At 29.7% G+C, this 18227-nt stretch overlaps 1 protein-coding gene across 3 annotated transcripts in view; it reads right to left on the bottom strand.

The window, feature by feature from the left end:
• Positions 1–6379: 6379 nt before the first annotated feature.
• LOC145943442 (calcium/calmodulin-dependent protein kinase kinase 1) overlaps positions 6380–18227 on the bottom strand; it is a 65535-nt gene continuing 53687 nt past the window's right edge. The window contains exons 6-7 of one of the 3 annotated variants that reach the window (XM_083050949.1): positions 16020–16216; positions 6380–6847 (exon numbers count right to left, since the gene is read on the bottom strand). In XM_083050949.1, the coding sequence (XP_082907075.1) occupies positions 6425–6847; positions 16020–16216 (620 nt within the window). In that variant the 3' untranslated portion in view covers positions 6380–6424. The remainder of the gene's footprint in view (positions 6848–16019; positions 16217–18227) is intronic. The other 2 variants (XM_083050956.1, XM_083050960.1) reach the window with 2 other exon arrangements.

The following is an 18227-nucleotide window of genomic DNA, read 5'->3' as shown; positions in this document are numbered from 1 at the left end:
ATGTATAATCGATGAATTTTTGGCTCGTCTTAATATATTAGAAATCGATACTTTTTTACCGCTGACCCTATGCGACGCAACCTTATTTTATGTTTATCAAGTTAAAAATTTTGTACGCTGGTGTCTGCTTGGTACCAAATAATTCTGTAATCAATGTACTATTAAAATGTATAATCGATGAATTTTTGGCTCGTCTTAATATATTAGAAATCGATACTTTTTTACCGCTGACCCTATGCGACGCAACCTTATTTTATGTATATCAAGTTAAAAAATTTGTACGTTGGTGTCTGTTCGGTACCAAATGATTGTATAATCAATGTACTATTAAAATGTATAATCGATGAATTTTTGGCTCGTCTTTAAATATTAGAAATCGATACTTTTTTACCGCTGATCCCATGCGACGCAATCTTACTTTATGTATATCAAGTTAAAAAATTTGTACGCTGGTGTCTGTTTGGTACCAAATAATTCTGTAATCAATGTACTATTAAAATGTATAATCGATGAATTTTTGGCTCGTCTTTAAATATTAGAAATCGATACATTTATGCCGCTGACCCTATGCGACGCATCCTTAATTTATGTATAGCAAATGAAAATGTTTGTACGCTGGTATCTGCTTGGTACCAAAAGATTCTGTAATCAATGTATTATTAAAATGTATAATCGATGAATTTTTGGCTCGTCTTAAAATATTAGAAATGGATACTTTTTTGACGCGGACCCTATGCGACGCATCCTTAATTTATGTATAGCAAATGAAAAAGTTTGTACGCTGTTGTCTGCTTGGTACCAAAAGATTCTGTAATCAATGTACTATTAAAATGTATAATCGATGAATTTTTGGCTCGTCTTAAAATATTAGAAATGGATACTTTTTTGCCGCTGACCCTATGCTACGCATCCTTATTTTATGTTTATCATATTAAAAAATTTGTACGCTGGTGTCTGCATGGTACCAAAAGATGAAAAGATAAATATTATAATTGTTGTATAATATGTAATTAACGTACAAGCTGTGGATCGAGAATGCGCTACGAATAATTCGAAACATCCTTCTATCTTTGTTCCATATTAGTAGCACATTCTCGACCGGAGCTTATATTGTATAGTTGAAGGAAATAAATGGCGCGCGCGAAGCGCGCGCTTTGTAGTGTTCTAGTATACTAAAAAAGAAAAAAATTCATCGCTTGTTTTTTGTTAATAGTACATTGTATGCAGATTACTTTTATACCAAACAGATTCGAGCTGACAAGTTTTTCTATATAATACACATAATATAAGTCTGAGTTTTATATGTCCGCAACAATAAAGTATAAATTTTTAATATTTTAATAAGAGACAAAAATTCATCGCTTGTTCTTTTTAATAGTACATTTTATGCAGATTACTTTTATACCAAATATATTCGATCTTACAAATTTTATCGTTTAATACACAAAATATAATTCTGCTTTATATAAGGTCCGCGTTAAAAAAGTATCGATTTTTAATATTTTAAACAGAGCCAAAAATTAATTAATTGTTTTTTTTAATAGTACATTTTTTACAGATTGCTTTTATACCAAACAGATTCGAGCGTACAAATTTTTTCGTTTAATACACATAGTACAATTCTTCGTTAAATAAGTTTCGCGTTAAAAAAGTATCGATTTTTAATATTTTAAAGAGAGCCAAAAACTAATTGATTGTTTTTTTTAATAGTACATTATATGCAGATTATTTCTGTACCAAATAGATTCAAGCCTACAAATTTTTTCATTTATTACACATAATATGAATCTGAGTTTTAATGGGTTCGTAGCTATAAAGTATCGATTTTTAATATTTTAAAAAGAGCAAAAAATTAATTTTGTATATATTTCAACAGTGTAATGTTAGCACATTATTTTAGTACCATATATATATATATATATATATATATATATATATAAGCATACCAGCGTACAAACTTCTTGAGCTAATATACGTAAAATGAATCCGCGCCGTATGGGGTCTGCGGTTAAAAAATTTTAATTTTCAGTATATTAAAATGAGCCAAAAATTAATCTTTTATATATTTCAACAGTTCACTGTCTGCACATTATGATGGTACCATCAGCATAACAACCTACAAACTTTTTGATCTAATATACGTTAAATGAATCCGCGCCGTATGGGGTTCGCGGTTTAAAAATTTTAATTTTCAATATTTTAAAACGCGCCAAAAATTATTCTTTCATATATTTTAACAGTGTATTGATTGCACATTATGATGGTACCATCAGCATAACAGCCTACAAACTTTTTGATATAATCTATGTAAAATTAATCCGCGTCGTATGGGTTTCGCGGTATAAAAATTTTTATTTTCTGTATTTTAAAACGCGCCAAAAATTATTATTTCATATATTTTAACAGTGTATATTTTGCACATTATGATGGTACCCCATTAGCATAACAGCCTACAAATTTTTTGATATAATATGCCTAATATAATTGTGCGCCATATGGAATCCGCGGCTGAAAAATTTTAATTTATAATCTTATAATACGCGCCAAAAATTATTCTTTTATAATTTTTAACAGTGCATTGTCTGCACATTATAATGGTACCATCAGCATAACAGCCTACAAACTTTTTGGTATAATACACGTAATATAATTGTGCGCCGTATGGGGTCCGCGGTTTAAACATTTTAATTTGAATATTTTAAAACGATCCAAAAATTAGTCTTGTATATATTTCAACAGTACATTATCTGCACATTATGATGGTACCATCAGCATACCAGCGTACAAACTTTTTGATCTATTATACGTAAAATGAATTCGCGCCGTATGGGGTCCGCGGTTTAAAAATTTTAATTTTCAATATTTCAAAACGAGCCAAAAATTAGTCTTGTATATATTTCAACAGTACATTATCTGCACATTATGATGGTACCATAAGCATACCAGCGTACAAACTTTTTGATTTATTATACGTAAAATAAGTTTGCGCCGTATGGGGTCAGCGGCTTAAAAATTTTAATTTTCAATATTTTAAAACGAGCCAAAACTTAATCTTGTATATATTTCAACAGTACATTATCTGCACATTATGATGGTACCATCAGCATACCAGCGTACAAACTTTTTGATCTATTATACGTAAAATGAATTCGCGCCGTATGGGGTCCGCGGTTTAAAAATTTTAATTTTCAATATTTTAAAACGAGCCAAAAATTAGTCTTGTATATATTTCAACAGTACATTATCTGCACATTATGATGGTACCATAAGCATACCAGCGTACAAACTTTTTGATTTATTATACGTAAAATAAGTTTGCGCCGTATGGGGTCAGCGGCTTAAAAATTTTAATTTTCAATATTTTAAAACGAGCCAAAAATTAATCTTGTATATATTTCAACAGTACATTATATGCACATTATGATGGTACCATCAGCATACCAGCCTACATACTTTTTGATATAATACACGTAATATAATTGTGCGCCGTATGGGGTCCGCGGTTTAAAAATTTTAATTTTCAATATTTCAAAACGAGCCAAAAATTAGTCTTGTATATATTTCAACAGTACATTATCTGCACATTATGATGGTACCATAAGCATACCAGCGTACAAACTTTTTGATCTATTATAAGTAAAATGAATCCGCGCCGTATGGGGTCCGCGGTTTAAACATTTTAATTTTCAATATTTTAAAACGAGCCAAAATTTAATCTTGTATATATTTCAACAGTACATTGTCTGCACATTATGGTGGTACCATCGGCATACCAGCGTACAAACTTTTTGATCTAACAAGCGCGCGCCATTCCTCGATTTTATTGAAAAAAGATTGATATTTTTAACGTTTGTTTAAACTTGATTAATATTTTTTGACAGAAATCATCTGATTAGAGCGTTAATTTGCTAATTAAATTTTAAAATGAAAATATGTTACTAAATAATAAAATAATAATATTTTACAGAGAGAATTTTCTCTTAGAATTTGATTTAAAAAATTAAGGCTTTTAAGAGACTTTTAAAACACGTCCAAATAAAATGTTCTACGACTTATACAGGCTTTAATTTTCGCAAAAAACGATTAAACTTTGAATTCAAAAATTAAGGTTTGTGTAAGTCATACAACATTTTCTTTGAGCACGTTTTAGAGGTCTTATCAAAGTTTTAATTTTTGAAATCAAAGTCTAAACGGTTTTCGCGAAAATTAAAGCCTGTGTAAAACGTAGAACATTTTTTTTGGGCGCGTTTTAAAGATTTTTTCAAGATCTACAAAATGAGCCTTCAGAAAATGTTCTACGTCTTACACAGGCCTTAATTATTGAATTCAAAGTTTAAACGTTTATTGCGAAAATTAAGGCCTGTGAAAGTCGTAGAACATTATCTTTAAGCGAGTTTTAAAGATCTCTTTAAGACCTACAAAATAAATTCTCAGAAAATGTTCTACGACTTACACAGGCCTTCATTTTTGAATTGAAAGCTTAAACGTTTTTTTACGAAAATTAAGGCCTGGGTAAGTCATCCAACATTTTCTGAGGTCTTATTTTGTAGATCTTGAAGAGACCTTTAAAACGCGCCCAAAGAAAATGTTCTACGTTTTACACAGGCCTTAATAAACTTGAAAAGATTAAGGCCTCTATAAAGCCATGAACTGAAAATGTTCTAGGCTTTATAGAGGCCTTAATCTTTTCAAGTTTAAACGTTTATCGGGAAAATTCAGCAAACTATAAAATTAAAATAGCAATATGTTGTGAATAATATGTTGTAATACCTTATCCTCGATTAATATTTTTGTTACAGAAATCAGCTGATTAAAACGTTAATTTGCTAATTAATTTTTAAAATAAGAATATATGTTATAACATTTAAAATAATAATATGTTTTAAATAATGTATATTATAATTGCTTAAACTCGATTAATATTTATGACAGCTATCAGCTGATTTTTGTCAAAAAATATTAATCGCAGATAAAGCATTATAACATATTATTTATAAAATTATTATTTTAATTTTTATAACATATTTTTATTTTAAAATTTAATTAGTAATGTAATACTTTAATCATCTGATTTCTGTCAAAAAATATTAATCAAGTTTAAACAAACTTTTATATAAAAGCATCATTCTTTTTTATATAAAATCGAGGAATGGCGTAGCGCGCGCTTGTGTTGTTCTATAGTTCTTTTCTAAAAAAGACATATTAAGTCGATTCTCGTAAGTATTGTTGCCTCTTTTCCGCGAAAATATTAATCAAGTTTAAAGTATTATAACATATTATTTAAAACATATTATTATTTTATTTAATTTTATTTTGGACTAACTGTCAAACTGCTAGCTGCTAATTCTCGCGATGACAGCCTGCTACGAATATAACACACAACGCAAATCGACAGAGAGCCAATCAGCATTGCGGAAAAGAGGCAACAATACACTTCGAGACTTTCGAAATGACTTCGATACATTCGAGAATCGACTTAACATGCCTTTTTTAGATAAGGAAATAGGAATATATAATATAATAAATTTTTGTTAACAATGTGGAGTATTCTTTTGATCAATAAATTATAAATCAAGAATAATTGACGCGCGCTAGATGTCATTTTAATTATTACATTTGATTGTTTCACGAGGCAAAAGCTCTTTTTCTTTCCCTCTTTTTTTTAGGGAAATAAAATATAATTATTGAAATCCCTGGTATTTCACAGCACGTATATAATGAGATATTTCTATCAATGCTGATGTTAAAGCATGCTGAAGCATTATTGAAGTATTATTGACATCTAGACAAATAGAACCGTATGTAAAACACAGCTCATTCAACGCATCAATGTAATCCGATAAACGATCACTTTTTTTGATATTTGTCGATATTTTCAGTAATTATTTTATTATTAAAAAGCATAATTATATATAATCGATGCGCGAAGTGTCGTTATCAAATACTTGTATTTGTATTTTGTAAGACTAAACATGAATATACATTTATTGAGATATTATCGACGTACACCTGTCGAAACTGTCATGATGTAATATTTACACAGACACGCGTCTTTACAGCGAGGTTAAACGGATGCACATCGGAATATATATCATTGCGACGTGTCGCAAAAGCGATCATATGGCGGAGGCTGTTTTCTGATATCCGTGTATCACAAATGTTCCATGAACAAATCGCTCCCGACTGAATTTACGAGAGAATATGATTGCATCGTGCTGTAGTACTGTCAGATTATAGCATTATAACTTTTTTTCAAAGAGAAAAAAAATGTATTTTAAATTTCGACAAAAACATACCTATATTAGCAATTTAATAAATCGAGAGCATTTAATAAATGTAATCGAAAATATGTCGCGCGATTATGACAAAAAGTGTTTTCCCCTCAATTCAACTATATTTATAATTCTTTCGCTATAATGCATTGTTAAAGTCGTTTTCTCAATTTCGTTGAGTTTTTAGGATTAAATGTACAGCCTTCACTCACCTGGAAACTGTGCTGTTTCAGCATATTCTTGACCATAAGCAAAGTGCCGAGTCTTATGACTTCTTCCTCGGTGACAGTGACTGGTACGCGACAGTTATCAGCCTCGATCGGCAGTGGTTCGGTTGTGTTATTAGTCAGCCAAGAGTGTTGCTTCATCTCCGAGATCGTGATTCTGCTTTCCGACACTTTATCCAGCATCCGCCCAATTAGATCACGCATATCCAGAGACATGCGATTCGATGGAAATATGAGCGGTTCGTCACGAACAATTTCGTGAATTGCTCTGCCATCAGATTCATTCCAAGGCAGATGTCCGGCTACAAGCGCGAATAATGTTACTCCCATTGACCATACATCGCAGGGCTGAAATCAAATAGTTATATAACGTGAGGTTTATCGATTAGAATAAATCACAAAAATATTTTGTTTTATAATTAAAAAAAATTATTGGATATTTACTATCACTTTATAAAAAAGTTTAATTTAAAATATTTGCTGGTATATCGTTAAACTATAAAATTCTAAAGCAACATTATATAGGAATTTTAACGATAAATAATATGTTGATACTCTCTGTCTAACAATACGAGATTGATTTGATAAAGCAATTTGCTCGATCTGTAATACAATGTAAGTGAATTTCTATTGATGACATATATAAATATATAATAATATTAGTTTAATCAGTGTAAAGCCATATTCTGGTTTTATATTATGTTATATTATCTATGTGTTATATATTTATATATATACGAATTGTATGCTTATGCAGCAGCAAAATAAAAAGCTAATAAATAGGTCAAAGGTTTAATGAAAAAAAATGCAAAATTATAGTGAGTGCATTCAGGTATTATTAAATAATATCATTTGTATGTGTTTACTGTAATAAACGCGAATTTAAGCTTGTACAGTGTGGGTTGATCAGCTAGATTATGCGCAAAAGATCACAATATATAAAAGTATAAGTCTATTGTTTGCCGCGTTATAATACAGGTTTTCTTCTTGCGATATCGAGCTAATTTTTTTAAATAACAGCATGATATTTTACTTTGAAAAAATTAAATAAATGAGGTCTTACTTATTTAAAATGTAACTTTCAATAATAGGAAATTTTATATAAAAACTAGAACAACACAAGCGCGCGCGTATATTTGATATAAAAATAATCTGCATACAATATACTATTAAAAAAAACAAGCGATTAATTTTTGGCTCTGTTTAAAATATTAAAAATCGGTACTTTATAACCGCGGACCCATTAAAATTCAGAATTATACTATGTGTATCAAATGAAAAAATTTGTAGGCTTGAATCTATTTGGTATAAATGAAATCTGCATATAATGTGCAATTTAAAAAATCTAGCGATTAATTTTTGGCTCTTTTTAGAATATTAAATATCGATATTTTATAGCCATGGAACTTATATATCGCACACTTATATTATGTGTATTAAACGAAATAATTGGTACGCTGAAATTTGTATGGTATGAAAGTAATCTGCATACAATATACTATTAAAAATAACAAACGATAAATTTTTGGCTTTGTTTAAAATATTAAAAATCGATACTTTATAGCCGCGGACCCATTAAAACTCAGATTTATTTTATGTGTATTAAATAAAAAAATGTGTAGGCTCGAATCTATTTGGTATAGTGTGTTGTGGTCCTTTTCTAAAAAAAGCATGTTAAGCCGATTTTCGCAAATATTGTTGTTTCTTTCTCGCGATGTTGATTAGCTGCCTCGATTTGCTTTGTACCTTATATAGCATCGAGAAGCTGTCATTGCGAGGATTAGCAGTTTGACAGTTTGTCTAAAATAAAATTGAATAAAATAATAATATGTTTTAAATAATATGTTTTAATACTTTAAATTCGATAAATATTTTAGACAGTTATCAGCTGATTTCTGTCAAAAAATATTAATCGCTGATAAAGTATTATAACATATTATATTACTTACAAAATATTATTATTTTTGAAGTATTATAACATATTATTACTTTATTTAATTTTATTTTGGACAAATTGTCAAACTGCTAACTCTCGCGATGACAGCCTCTCGATGCTACGAATATAACGCACAACGCGAATCGAGACAGTCAATCAACATCGCAGAAAAGAGACTTTAAAACTTCAATACAAATTGAATTCACTTAGTTAACATGCCTTTTTTAGAAAGAGATAATATATAAGAAAAAATATATAGAACGATTGATAGATCAATCGTGTGTTATTACATTGTTTCTGGCATTATTTATTAACATTTAATTATAAATTTTAAATATTATATTCTATATGTATGTATACAACATACACATGATATTCAAAATATACATATTAGCAATAAATAAATATACTTAAAAAATAAATAATAAATAATAGTCGATAAATAATGCATCTTAATTATAGATTATTTTACAATAATAACATATAGTATGTAATATTAATGCTTTTATTAATATTTTTTAATCGTGTGACTGAAAGAATTTTCGCGCGATTTTGAGCATCATCACGTGACCGACTTTAGGCGCGCACGTAAGTGACGTAAGCGCTGCTTACTTCACACATGACGCGGTCGCCGGTCGCAGAGTCACGTTCGCGTTGCGCTCCCGCATTTTTTATCCGTCTCGGGCGAATTTCGTGTACGAACGAGTGTCGGGAGTGCCAAACCTAGTGACAGACGATCGTGTGTGATCTTCGTGTGTAACTGATTCGCGTGATTGCGATGAAAGCGTTTCTCGGTAAGCGAAATCGGCGTTCGTTGTTCCGCGTTGTTGTCCAACCGACGCCGGCATGCGAAGGATTCTATATTTTTCGTGTTTATATCGTGACATTCGCACGTACGATGAGCTTCACGAGTATTTGGAGCATCAAGGAGCATCGAGAAGCATCGAGGAACATCGAGGGATTGAGGCAGGTCAGGTTATCATATCTATTTACATACGATCGATGTATGTGTATGTGTGTGTATGTATGTACACGCCATGTATATGAAGATAGCTACTATGTGTTGATACATATATGTATATTTGTCTCAAGAAAGAGAGAGAAAGTTGCGTGTTGTTTCCTTTCTGTACATTAAAGGATAGAAAGTAGCCAAGTATCTTGCCTCTTTTTCTCTTTATGTATGTGTGGCGTGTACACTTGCTATATGATAGTCGATTCACCAATTCTCGGACTGACAATGAGAATGTGTCGCGCACGTGGTAAGTCGAGAGTTGCACGCAATGTCAGGAGCGTCGTACGTGAATCTGTAGACGATTATATTACTTATTAAATCACAACATGTGAGAAAGCTTTTTAGTCGTATTGTATATATAAAGTAAATAAATCGACTAATCACAATCAAACATTCTTACGTTGTGAGAATGTTTGACTGTGATCGATCGATTAGCTTAAGATCACGACTAAAACTTTTTCAGTGTAATGAACTTTATTAATTCGCTTGATTGTGATCAACAAATTACGCACATGCGTGATATGATCAAACGTCGGAAATACTGTGTGAATGAACGGGTGATCGTTTTAGTGTCGATTAATATGCGAATATAATTGCCTGTATCATATATTGATACATTGAGAAATATCGAGGTATCATCGGATAAATTAAGCTAAGTGATTGTAGTTGCTCAACTACATATGAAATGTCGAGGATCATAATTACTCTTTTATCGGATTATTTTTTGTATTTTGCACAATGGAGTTTAATGCAAGAAAATAAAAATATTTTTCTCTCTTTTTTTTTCACATTACGTGATTATAAAATTTCTTCAGATTTATTGGAATTGTTAAAAAAAATCGAAACTTTAGACAGTCTTAAAATAATTTTTTTTTACACGCAAATTACATTTATAATAAAAAATTGTTATTATCGTTAAATATAATTCTACGAGGATTTTAAATATAATTAGTAAAGTAATTTAGTCATTTCTCGATATGTGCTTTTTGAATATTTTACTTATTAAAATAATATAATCTAGTTTAAATATATTTTATATTTAAATTCTTTCTCTGATCTCTTTTATAGAAAGAGAATCTATTAAAAGAGAAAAAATTTATAGAAAATCTTTAAAAAATTTGGTAATCTAATATTGAAATCTAATATTGAAAAAATTATCAGCAATTTAAATGAGAAGTGTTTTTGAGAAAAATATGATAATGCTACTACTGAATATAATAATATTTGAGAATCGTTAATTAAACTGCAGTTTGATGTATTGCAATTATACCACAATGTATTCTGACATAGTATAATTAGGATGGCTTCATTTGTGGAAGTCATGTTGCGCAAAGCATCGACGGCAAAAGTTGCGAGTTCTGTAACGATGCGATGTCGGCGCATAATTAAAGGAACAATTAATTAAATAGCGTCTGCGAGAAACATTGTTGATGACGACGCACAGACGCACGTTTTGCGCGGGCTTTCCCGAATGGAAGGGAAAGGACTCTGCGTTAAAACTATAAAATTTTCTTTCTATTATTTAGAATTAATTTGAAAAGAAAAACGCTTAATAATCTTTGATGGCTGATAAAAAGTAATTGATTTTTCTTTTACAATTTCTTGTATATTCTAGTTAAATTTGAAACAAAAGATTACTATCTATTTTATTTTACAAAAATCTTTCTTTGTGCACATTATATCTCATCCGTGAAATAATCTGTAAATGTCAAGCTTCTATGTTTATTGGATCCATAAAGAAAATGTTTCTTTATCTATAAAAAGAATATGAGAATCTAGTCTCAGAGATAAACATGTCCATGAACTTTATATCCTGTGACATTTAAAAAAATATCCTTAGGTGGTTAGAAATAGGCGTAGATGATGCATAAATAATTTGTATCGGATCTTTAAATATATTATTATTTAAATATAATAATAAAATAAAATATATATTATTATATCAAATTTTATACTATTTTTTCTCATTTAGATTGCGTGCTGTATTATTATATTTTTTAATGATCTAAATGTTTTTTTATGCGTTACGGTAGTTTTGAATTTTCAAGAAATATGAAGATTCGGGAGAGAATAAATATGTGAAACTATTTCGAAAATGTTTGGAATTTTTAATGCATCGTTTGCACTGTTTATATCCCTTATTGAATAAACTTACTAACCGCTAAATTAGTTAGGCTTGTGGGAATTTTAATAACAGTAATTTTTAAAGTATATTAACATATAATGTGCACGATAAACCAATATTGATTTGTAAATATTACGTGTTTCTATGAAACTCTTTACTACGCACTTTTGCAATTAAGATAATCTTTTTATTAAAATAAATTAATAAAGTGTATTTTTGCAAAAATCTTATAATTTTTATTAAAAAAACATGAAAAATTATATATATTTATACAAAATTTTGTTGAAATAAAATTCGCATGCATATTAGAGATTAATTAAATAATAATATTTTCTTATTAATTTGTATCTCTGAATCTTGCTTTGTGTTATTATGTTTTTATTCATGTTTTTCCGTAAACATTTAATTTTTACTATAGTGTGCTTTGTCATCATCTGTTCCATTAACTTTTGCTTTTACATTTCTTAGATGAAATTGATTTATTCTTTTATTTAATTGATTTAATCACGGCAAATACAGTGCAATTCATCGAATTTGATTTTTTGAAAATAAGTACAAACTTAAATTAAAAGCAAATTTTTTAAATTAAAAATTTTATTTAAATTATGATAAAAATTAAATATTTGGCATTGAACACATATTGGAATAAATTCAAGATTGAAATAGCGTGAAAAGAGAGATATCATTTTTCATCGTGAAAATACATTGCTAATTAAAAGGAATCGAGAATATTTTTTGTCAAGAGAAAAAGAAAAATTCAAAATTGAACATCTGTAAATGCGAGCAGAAAGACTACTGAAATCGACGACTGAAAAAGCACATCCATCTACACATTACTATTATATAGAGAAACTAAAATAATATCAAGGGACTAAAAAAAAAATAAAAGAATATTCGCAAAAAAATATAAAATATTTACAGTATTGAAAAAAATAGGTACATAAAAAACTATCCCGAAAAAATATTGCAAGCTCCAAATATATTATTTAATGTTTGAATGGATGAAGATAAATATATTGAATTATATATAAGAAATATATAACAAAAAATGGTTTATATATTGAAATTTGAAATGAAGACAAAAGTAATAATTTATATGAAAATATCAATATTTTAATATTATTTTATGAAATAATTTTTTGTCAAATAAAAACTGTTAATGATTATTGTTAAACTTTTTCGAATAATTGGAGTTTGCAATTACTTTCGAGAATCTCTTTAATAAATTAGAATAAATAAATCAGAAAAATTGTGTTTACTGATATGCAAGGTTGTGGAATTCGATAGAGCTAACATTTCAGTAAATATTAAGATTTATTTAATTAAATATATTATGTGCATCACAAAGTTAATTGATATATTTTCCATTAACAAGAAAATATAGGTATTATCAATATTCGAAAAATATTATTTAACAAAACGTTTAACAAAAAGTTTCATACCATGTAACCCACTTTGATTTTATTACGATTTTTTTATTTTTCTCATATATTATCATCGAATTGTACGATCCTTAAGATTTCAAGCGATTTTTTTGTTTGTGTTTGTATTTAGGGATTACGGATGATTTTCCGTGCTCGTATTTCCACTCGTTAGACTGGTGGTCATTTATTTCGCCACGATACTTTACGGCGGTTGGATTAAGCGTAATCGAGCGTGTAGATCCGCGGGTCGTGAACCGCTTATTATAGATATCGCCTTTCCTCGACGACACGGTGGAAATTCAAGCGATCGGTCGTGCTGTGGTGCATTGATAAGGTCATACGATAGCGTGACAGTCTCGGTCAAAAGTAATCTTGGGAGATATATATATATATACATATACCTATGTATATGTATGTATATATATGGTTAGAATTATATAGTTGCTATCGTGCTAAATTATGTGCTTTTCTTTCTTCCTCTCTTCCTCTTGGGAGAGAGGCGTAATAATGCAACCGGTAAGCGTTCATTTTACGCTTGTGACTATCTAGACGAGATTTATATCGTTTTTCCTACGACAAAGTTTCGATGCGATGGCTTTTTCACCTTCGATCAATGTGAACGTTATATTACTTTTTTTATGCGCGTGAATATGAACGCTCGTGAACAAATTGTAACTCGTTATAATTTTAAAAAAATATAGAAAACAATTAAAAATCAAAGATACGAGAAAAAAATCAAAAATATAACACATAATCAGACAAAATAGCACACACATAGATAAAATTTGATTTTATGTCAAAAAATATCAATATAAGAAATTTTATTTGATTATATTAGTTGCGAACAAAGATTGGCATGTAATTTAGAGACATAATCCGAGATATAATTAAACTATGACTTTTTCTAATAATTAAAAATGTGCAGAAAAGAGAAAAATAGTAAAATATAACAGTAGACTAAATTATACACAACACATTGCACGTAAAGTCAAAACTAATTGTAAAACAGTCTACTTGTAAACTAAAGTTATTTCGATTAACATATACACTCACACATACATATGCACTGTGTTCAGAGGATAAAGATAATTTGCTACAATATATGTATTATTCAATTATCTCAATAATATAAAATGTTTTATTACATCATTATATATATATATATATATATTATATTAAAAAAATTATAAATATTTATAATCAATATAAATTTAAAAAATATTTTAATTATAAATCGTAATTTAAAATCCAATTGTTACTCCAATTATTTTTTGTTGTAATCAACGCTCGCGGGAATGTATTCGCGTAAATTGTACCTCATCGCGAAGCGCTGATTGAAAAAAAAAAACCGAGAAAAACAAAATAAAAACATTATATGTATGTAGCCGTATGCAGCTTAGCAATTGCTCTGTGTTTTCTCGAATATGTACGTATTGTATATGCGTATTTTTCATTTCTGTATAATATAAACATTATTAATACTGCAAAATTTTTCTCGGAAAAGCAAAAGGTCGGGACACATTAAAAGTTTCACTCATCAGGAAAAATGTATTCGTAATTAGTCAAATGTGATTGAATTAATCGCATTATAGGATTTTGAAAACGTGCTCCGTATAAACATTTCGTATAAATTTTTAATGTCTTGAATATATTTTTACTTTACGCTGCAATTTAACGCGAACTTAACGCAGCCGTGATATGCTACAAATGATCTCGTTGCTGCATCAGTCACTTTGCGCGTTTCTTTGTCAATTCATCACACCGCGTACTATTGCATTCGACTCATTTAGAGGCTATTCGGAACAAACGGCGCGATGTATACGCGTTTTAAGGGCTTTAATTGAAGTGCGTTTAATCGGTCGATCGACGTCTGAGAGGGCGGCCGAAAAGTCTTTTCTGCTATAATCACGAACGTATGTACACTGATTGTGAGAGCGAGGGGTCCTTGATCAAGAGCCTCTCTCGCGATGCATGTAGGTCAATCCGCACGTGTCAACTCTGCGGTTCGAGAGGTCACTGCTGCGGGTGGAAGTGACGTGTAATAGTCGGTCGATTTATCGACTTTTAATCTTGCGAAGCTAGATCAACCGCTGAATACGCGTTGCGTGCACGCGTGTTACTTGTTAGCGTTGTTATGTGGTTGTTCGATCTTGTTTCACTGTGATATGATGCGCCGCGCATTATTCGAATACATATATTGCAAGCATATCACGTATCGCGAGCGGAAAATAACATGCGATTCAACGCTCAAAAAAATTTACTTTTCTATAGAATTATTTTAGAATTACTTCGATCAAACTCCGATTAACTTAATCGGCATTTATTAATTCATTTAACTGGATATAATTTCTTATCAACCATATTTCTATATAATTCGTTCCTATAATTTAATCTATCTTTCTGTATACAGATCAAATGTGAGAAAAAATTAACAATTTTCTTCATATTAAGAATAATATTAATTTCAAATATTAACAAAATATAGATATTATTTGATAGGTTAATTGCCAATTAAATTAATTAGAATTTAAGTCAAAATTATCCTAAGAGACATGATAGAGACAAGAAGAAAGAGATAGATTGCATAATATGATGAATATGATTGCATAATATGATAAAGAATTTATGGAAAAAATAAAAGTCATAAAATCATTATAAAAATATTAGAATTTTACAAGTAATATATAGAATTCTTTTTTTCTTTACATGAATTTTAGAAACGATAAAATTTTAAATTATATATTTGAACATGACTTACGCGAGCACAGAAATATATAGATAGTGCATAAATATGCTCCCTACAATAAATATTGTAGGGAGCATATTTATGCGTTTTTTTATCCCTACAATAAATAATATCTACACGATTAAATATATTTGTTTTTAGAATATAAAGAAAGAGGAAGAATTAATTTGTTTCTGTTCTATCCAGATTTTTAAAAATATTAAGCATCAATTATACATTATATTATGAAAATAATATTATAAATATAATAATGATAAAACGTTATGAATATACTTACTGGTCCTGAGTATTGTGCGTTAGCAATAGATACTTCTGGCGCCGCGAAGGCCGGCGTGCCAGCTTTCCCTGACAATAATTCTCCAGGTTCTCTTAATTCCGTGCTGACTCCTAAATCAGCAATTTTAATTCTGTCGTCTCTGTCCACCAGTAGATTACTTGGCTTTATGTCACGATGCACTATCTTCTGGTAATGCACTGCGCACATAACAATAATAAAATATTAAATAGTAATGCAATCTCTTTTTTAATCATCGTATGCTATTATTTTTTTTGAGATTTAATTGTGTGTGTGAAGCTGGCGTCTCATTTCGTGGAAACTCATAAATAATTAATATTTATGAGTTTCCACCACCATATTTAGGTATATCATGTACATATGTTATAATGCGAAATAATAAAATTGCTCTAATATATGTATGTATTTTATTTGTTACAGGTAGCATTGCTGATAAGCTGCGCGCGAGTTTGCGAGATTCTCGAGTGCCGAATCGTTGCTTCGTGCAATTATAGTTTTCGCATCGTTTTTTCGCATTATACTATGTACGCGAAATACGCGTGCGATTCACGCGTCGCGTCGGGAGTGCCGTGTAAAGTGTCGGGCGATCGTAATTATTCGTGTTTTCGCGAGTGTCGTAAGTGCTACGAAGGACCAAGAGAGGAGGAGGAGGCCCAGGGAGGCATCGGGCGACAACGGGACAACTGTGGGGTATGCAAAATAAATTATAATTTATAACATACTCAATTTATTAATCCGCTATTGGTAAAATTACTTGATTTATCTCCATGGAATTTATTTTGCATTATACATGTCCGATAACTCGCGAACCACTTTTCGTGGGCAGGTAGAGCGTGTTAAACTGAATAGAAAAGTCCTCTACTATTTTACAATTTTCGCAATAATTAATGAGAAATAAATTAAAGAAGATCAGCCAATTCGCGTGACGACGGCGAGAAGACACAGCCCAGTTTTATGTCGTTACTAAGCATGCGGCGAAAAGAAACAGTATAATATTACACGGTTGCTAGGCGCGCGATGAAGCGGGGAGGAGCGCTTTACAAAAGACAGTAACTACATACGAGTAGCGCTAACTCTGGACCCCCGAGTGGGCTGTCTCTTTCCGCCCACGCTTATCATCGCGCGAATTGGCTGATTTTCTTTAATTTATTTCTCATTAATTATTTTTTTTTTTAAATTTATTTTTCATTAATTATTATTTACGAAAATCGCAAAATGGTAGAGGACTTTTCTATTCAGTTTAACATGCTCTACCTGCCCACGAAAGGTGGTTCGCGAGTTATCGGACACCCTGTATATACTAGTTTTATGCATATAAAATATTTTAGAAATTTTTAAATGGAAAACTTTTAAAATAAACATCCTGTATATACCACACCCTGTATATATCATGTATATACATAATTTGAATATTTTGTTTTCAGATCAACGTGCTGTACTACAACTTTGCTGTTACACGTATTGGTGAGTAAGAAGTTGTTTATTTTATATAACATTTCTATAGCGGTAATAGAGGTGTGTCTGAATAACTTTATATATCTATAAAGTTAATATTTTTTCTAAAGATTCGATATAATTTCTGAAATTCTTGATGTTTTATAAAAAATTTTTTGATACGTTTTATGCAAAAAGTTTTCTAATTAAATATAAAAAGAAAAAATTTGAAATATATTATCTTTCTCTCTTTCGTCTCATAATATAAATTTAAAATATTATTTAAAAAATGTAGATATTATTTGATAGGATAGGTTAGTAGCCAATTAAATTATTCCGTCATTGATCCGCGATAAGCGTCATGTGTGTGTGATCCGTAACAGGCGCTAAATATATCATAAATCTATCTGTCGAGAGCATTTCAATACTATTATTTAATGCGTAAGTGATAAACATGATGCAATGTGCATGCCAAATATGGCCATATTCTATGACATGTGATCCAATTAAAGAAAGCCTAAAAAATTTGAATCTTAATTTTAAGAACATAGGTATTTAGAAACAATGATAAAATGAAAAGAAAAATAAATTTTAAGCTTCGAATACTTAATTTCTTATAATTACGTGATTATTAAAAAAAATTAATTTTAAAATATGTAGTGGGGGATGTATTACACTTTAATGTTTAGAACACAATTTTGATGATTAATAATTTGATAATTTAAAATTTTCTAAATAAACAAATAAAAATAACAA

Source organism: Prenolepis imparis, unplaced genomic scaffold, assembly GCF_030444845.1.
Source record: "Prenolepis imparis isolate NDT839.2.m4 unplaced genomic scaffold, iyPreImpa1.0 SCAF_1, whole genome shotgun sequence".
Classification (NCBI taxonomy): Eukaryota; Metazoa; Arthropoda; class Insecta; order Hymenoptera; family Formicidae; genus Prenolepis; species Prenolepis imparis.
Note: the sequence above shows the minus strand (reverse complement) of the source record. Positions and strands in the feature narration are given on the sequence as shown.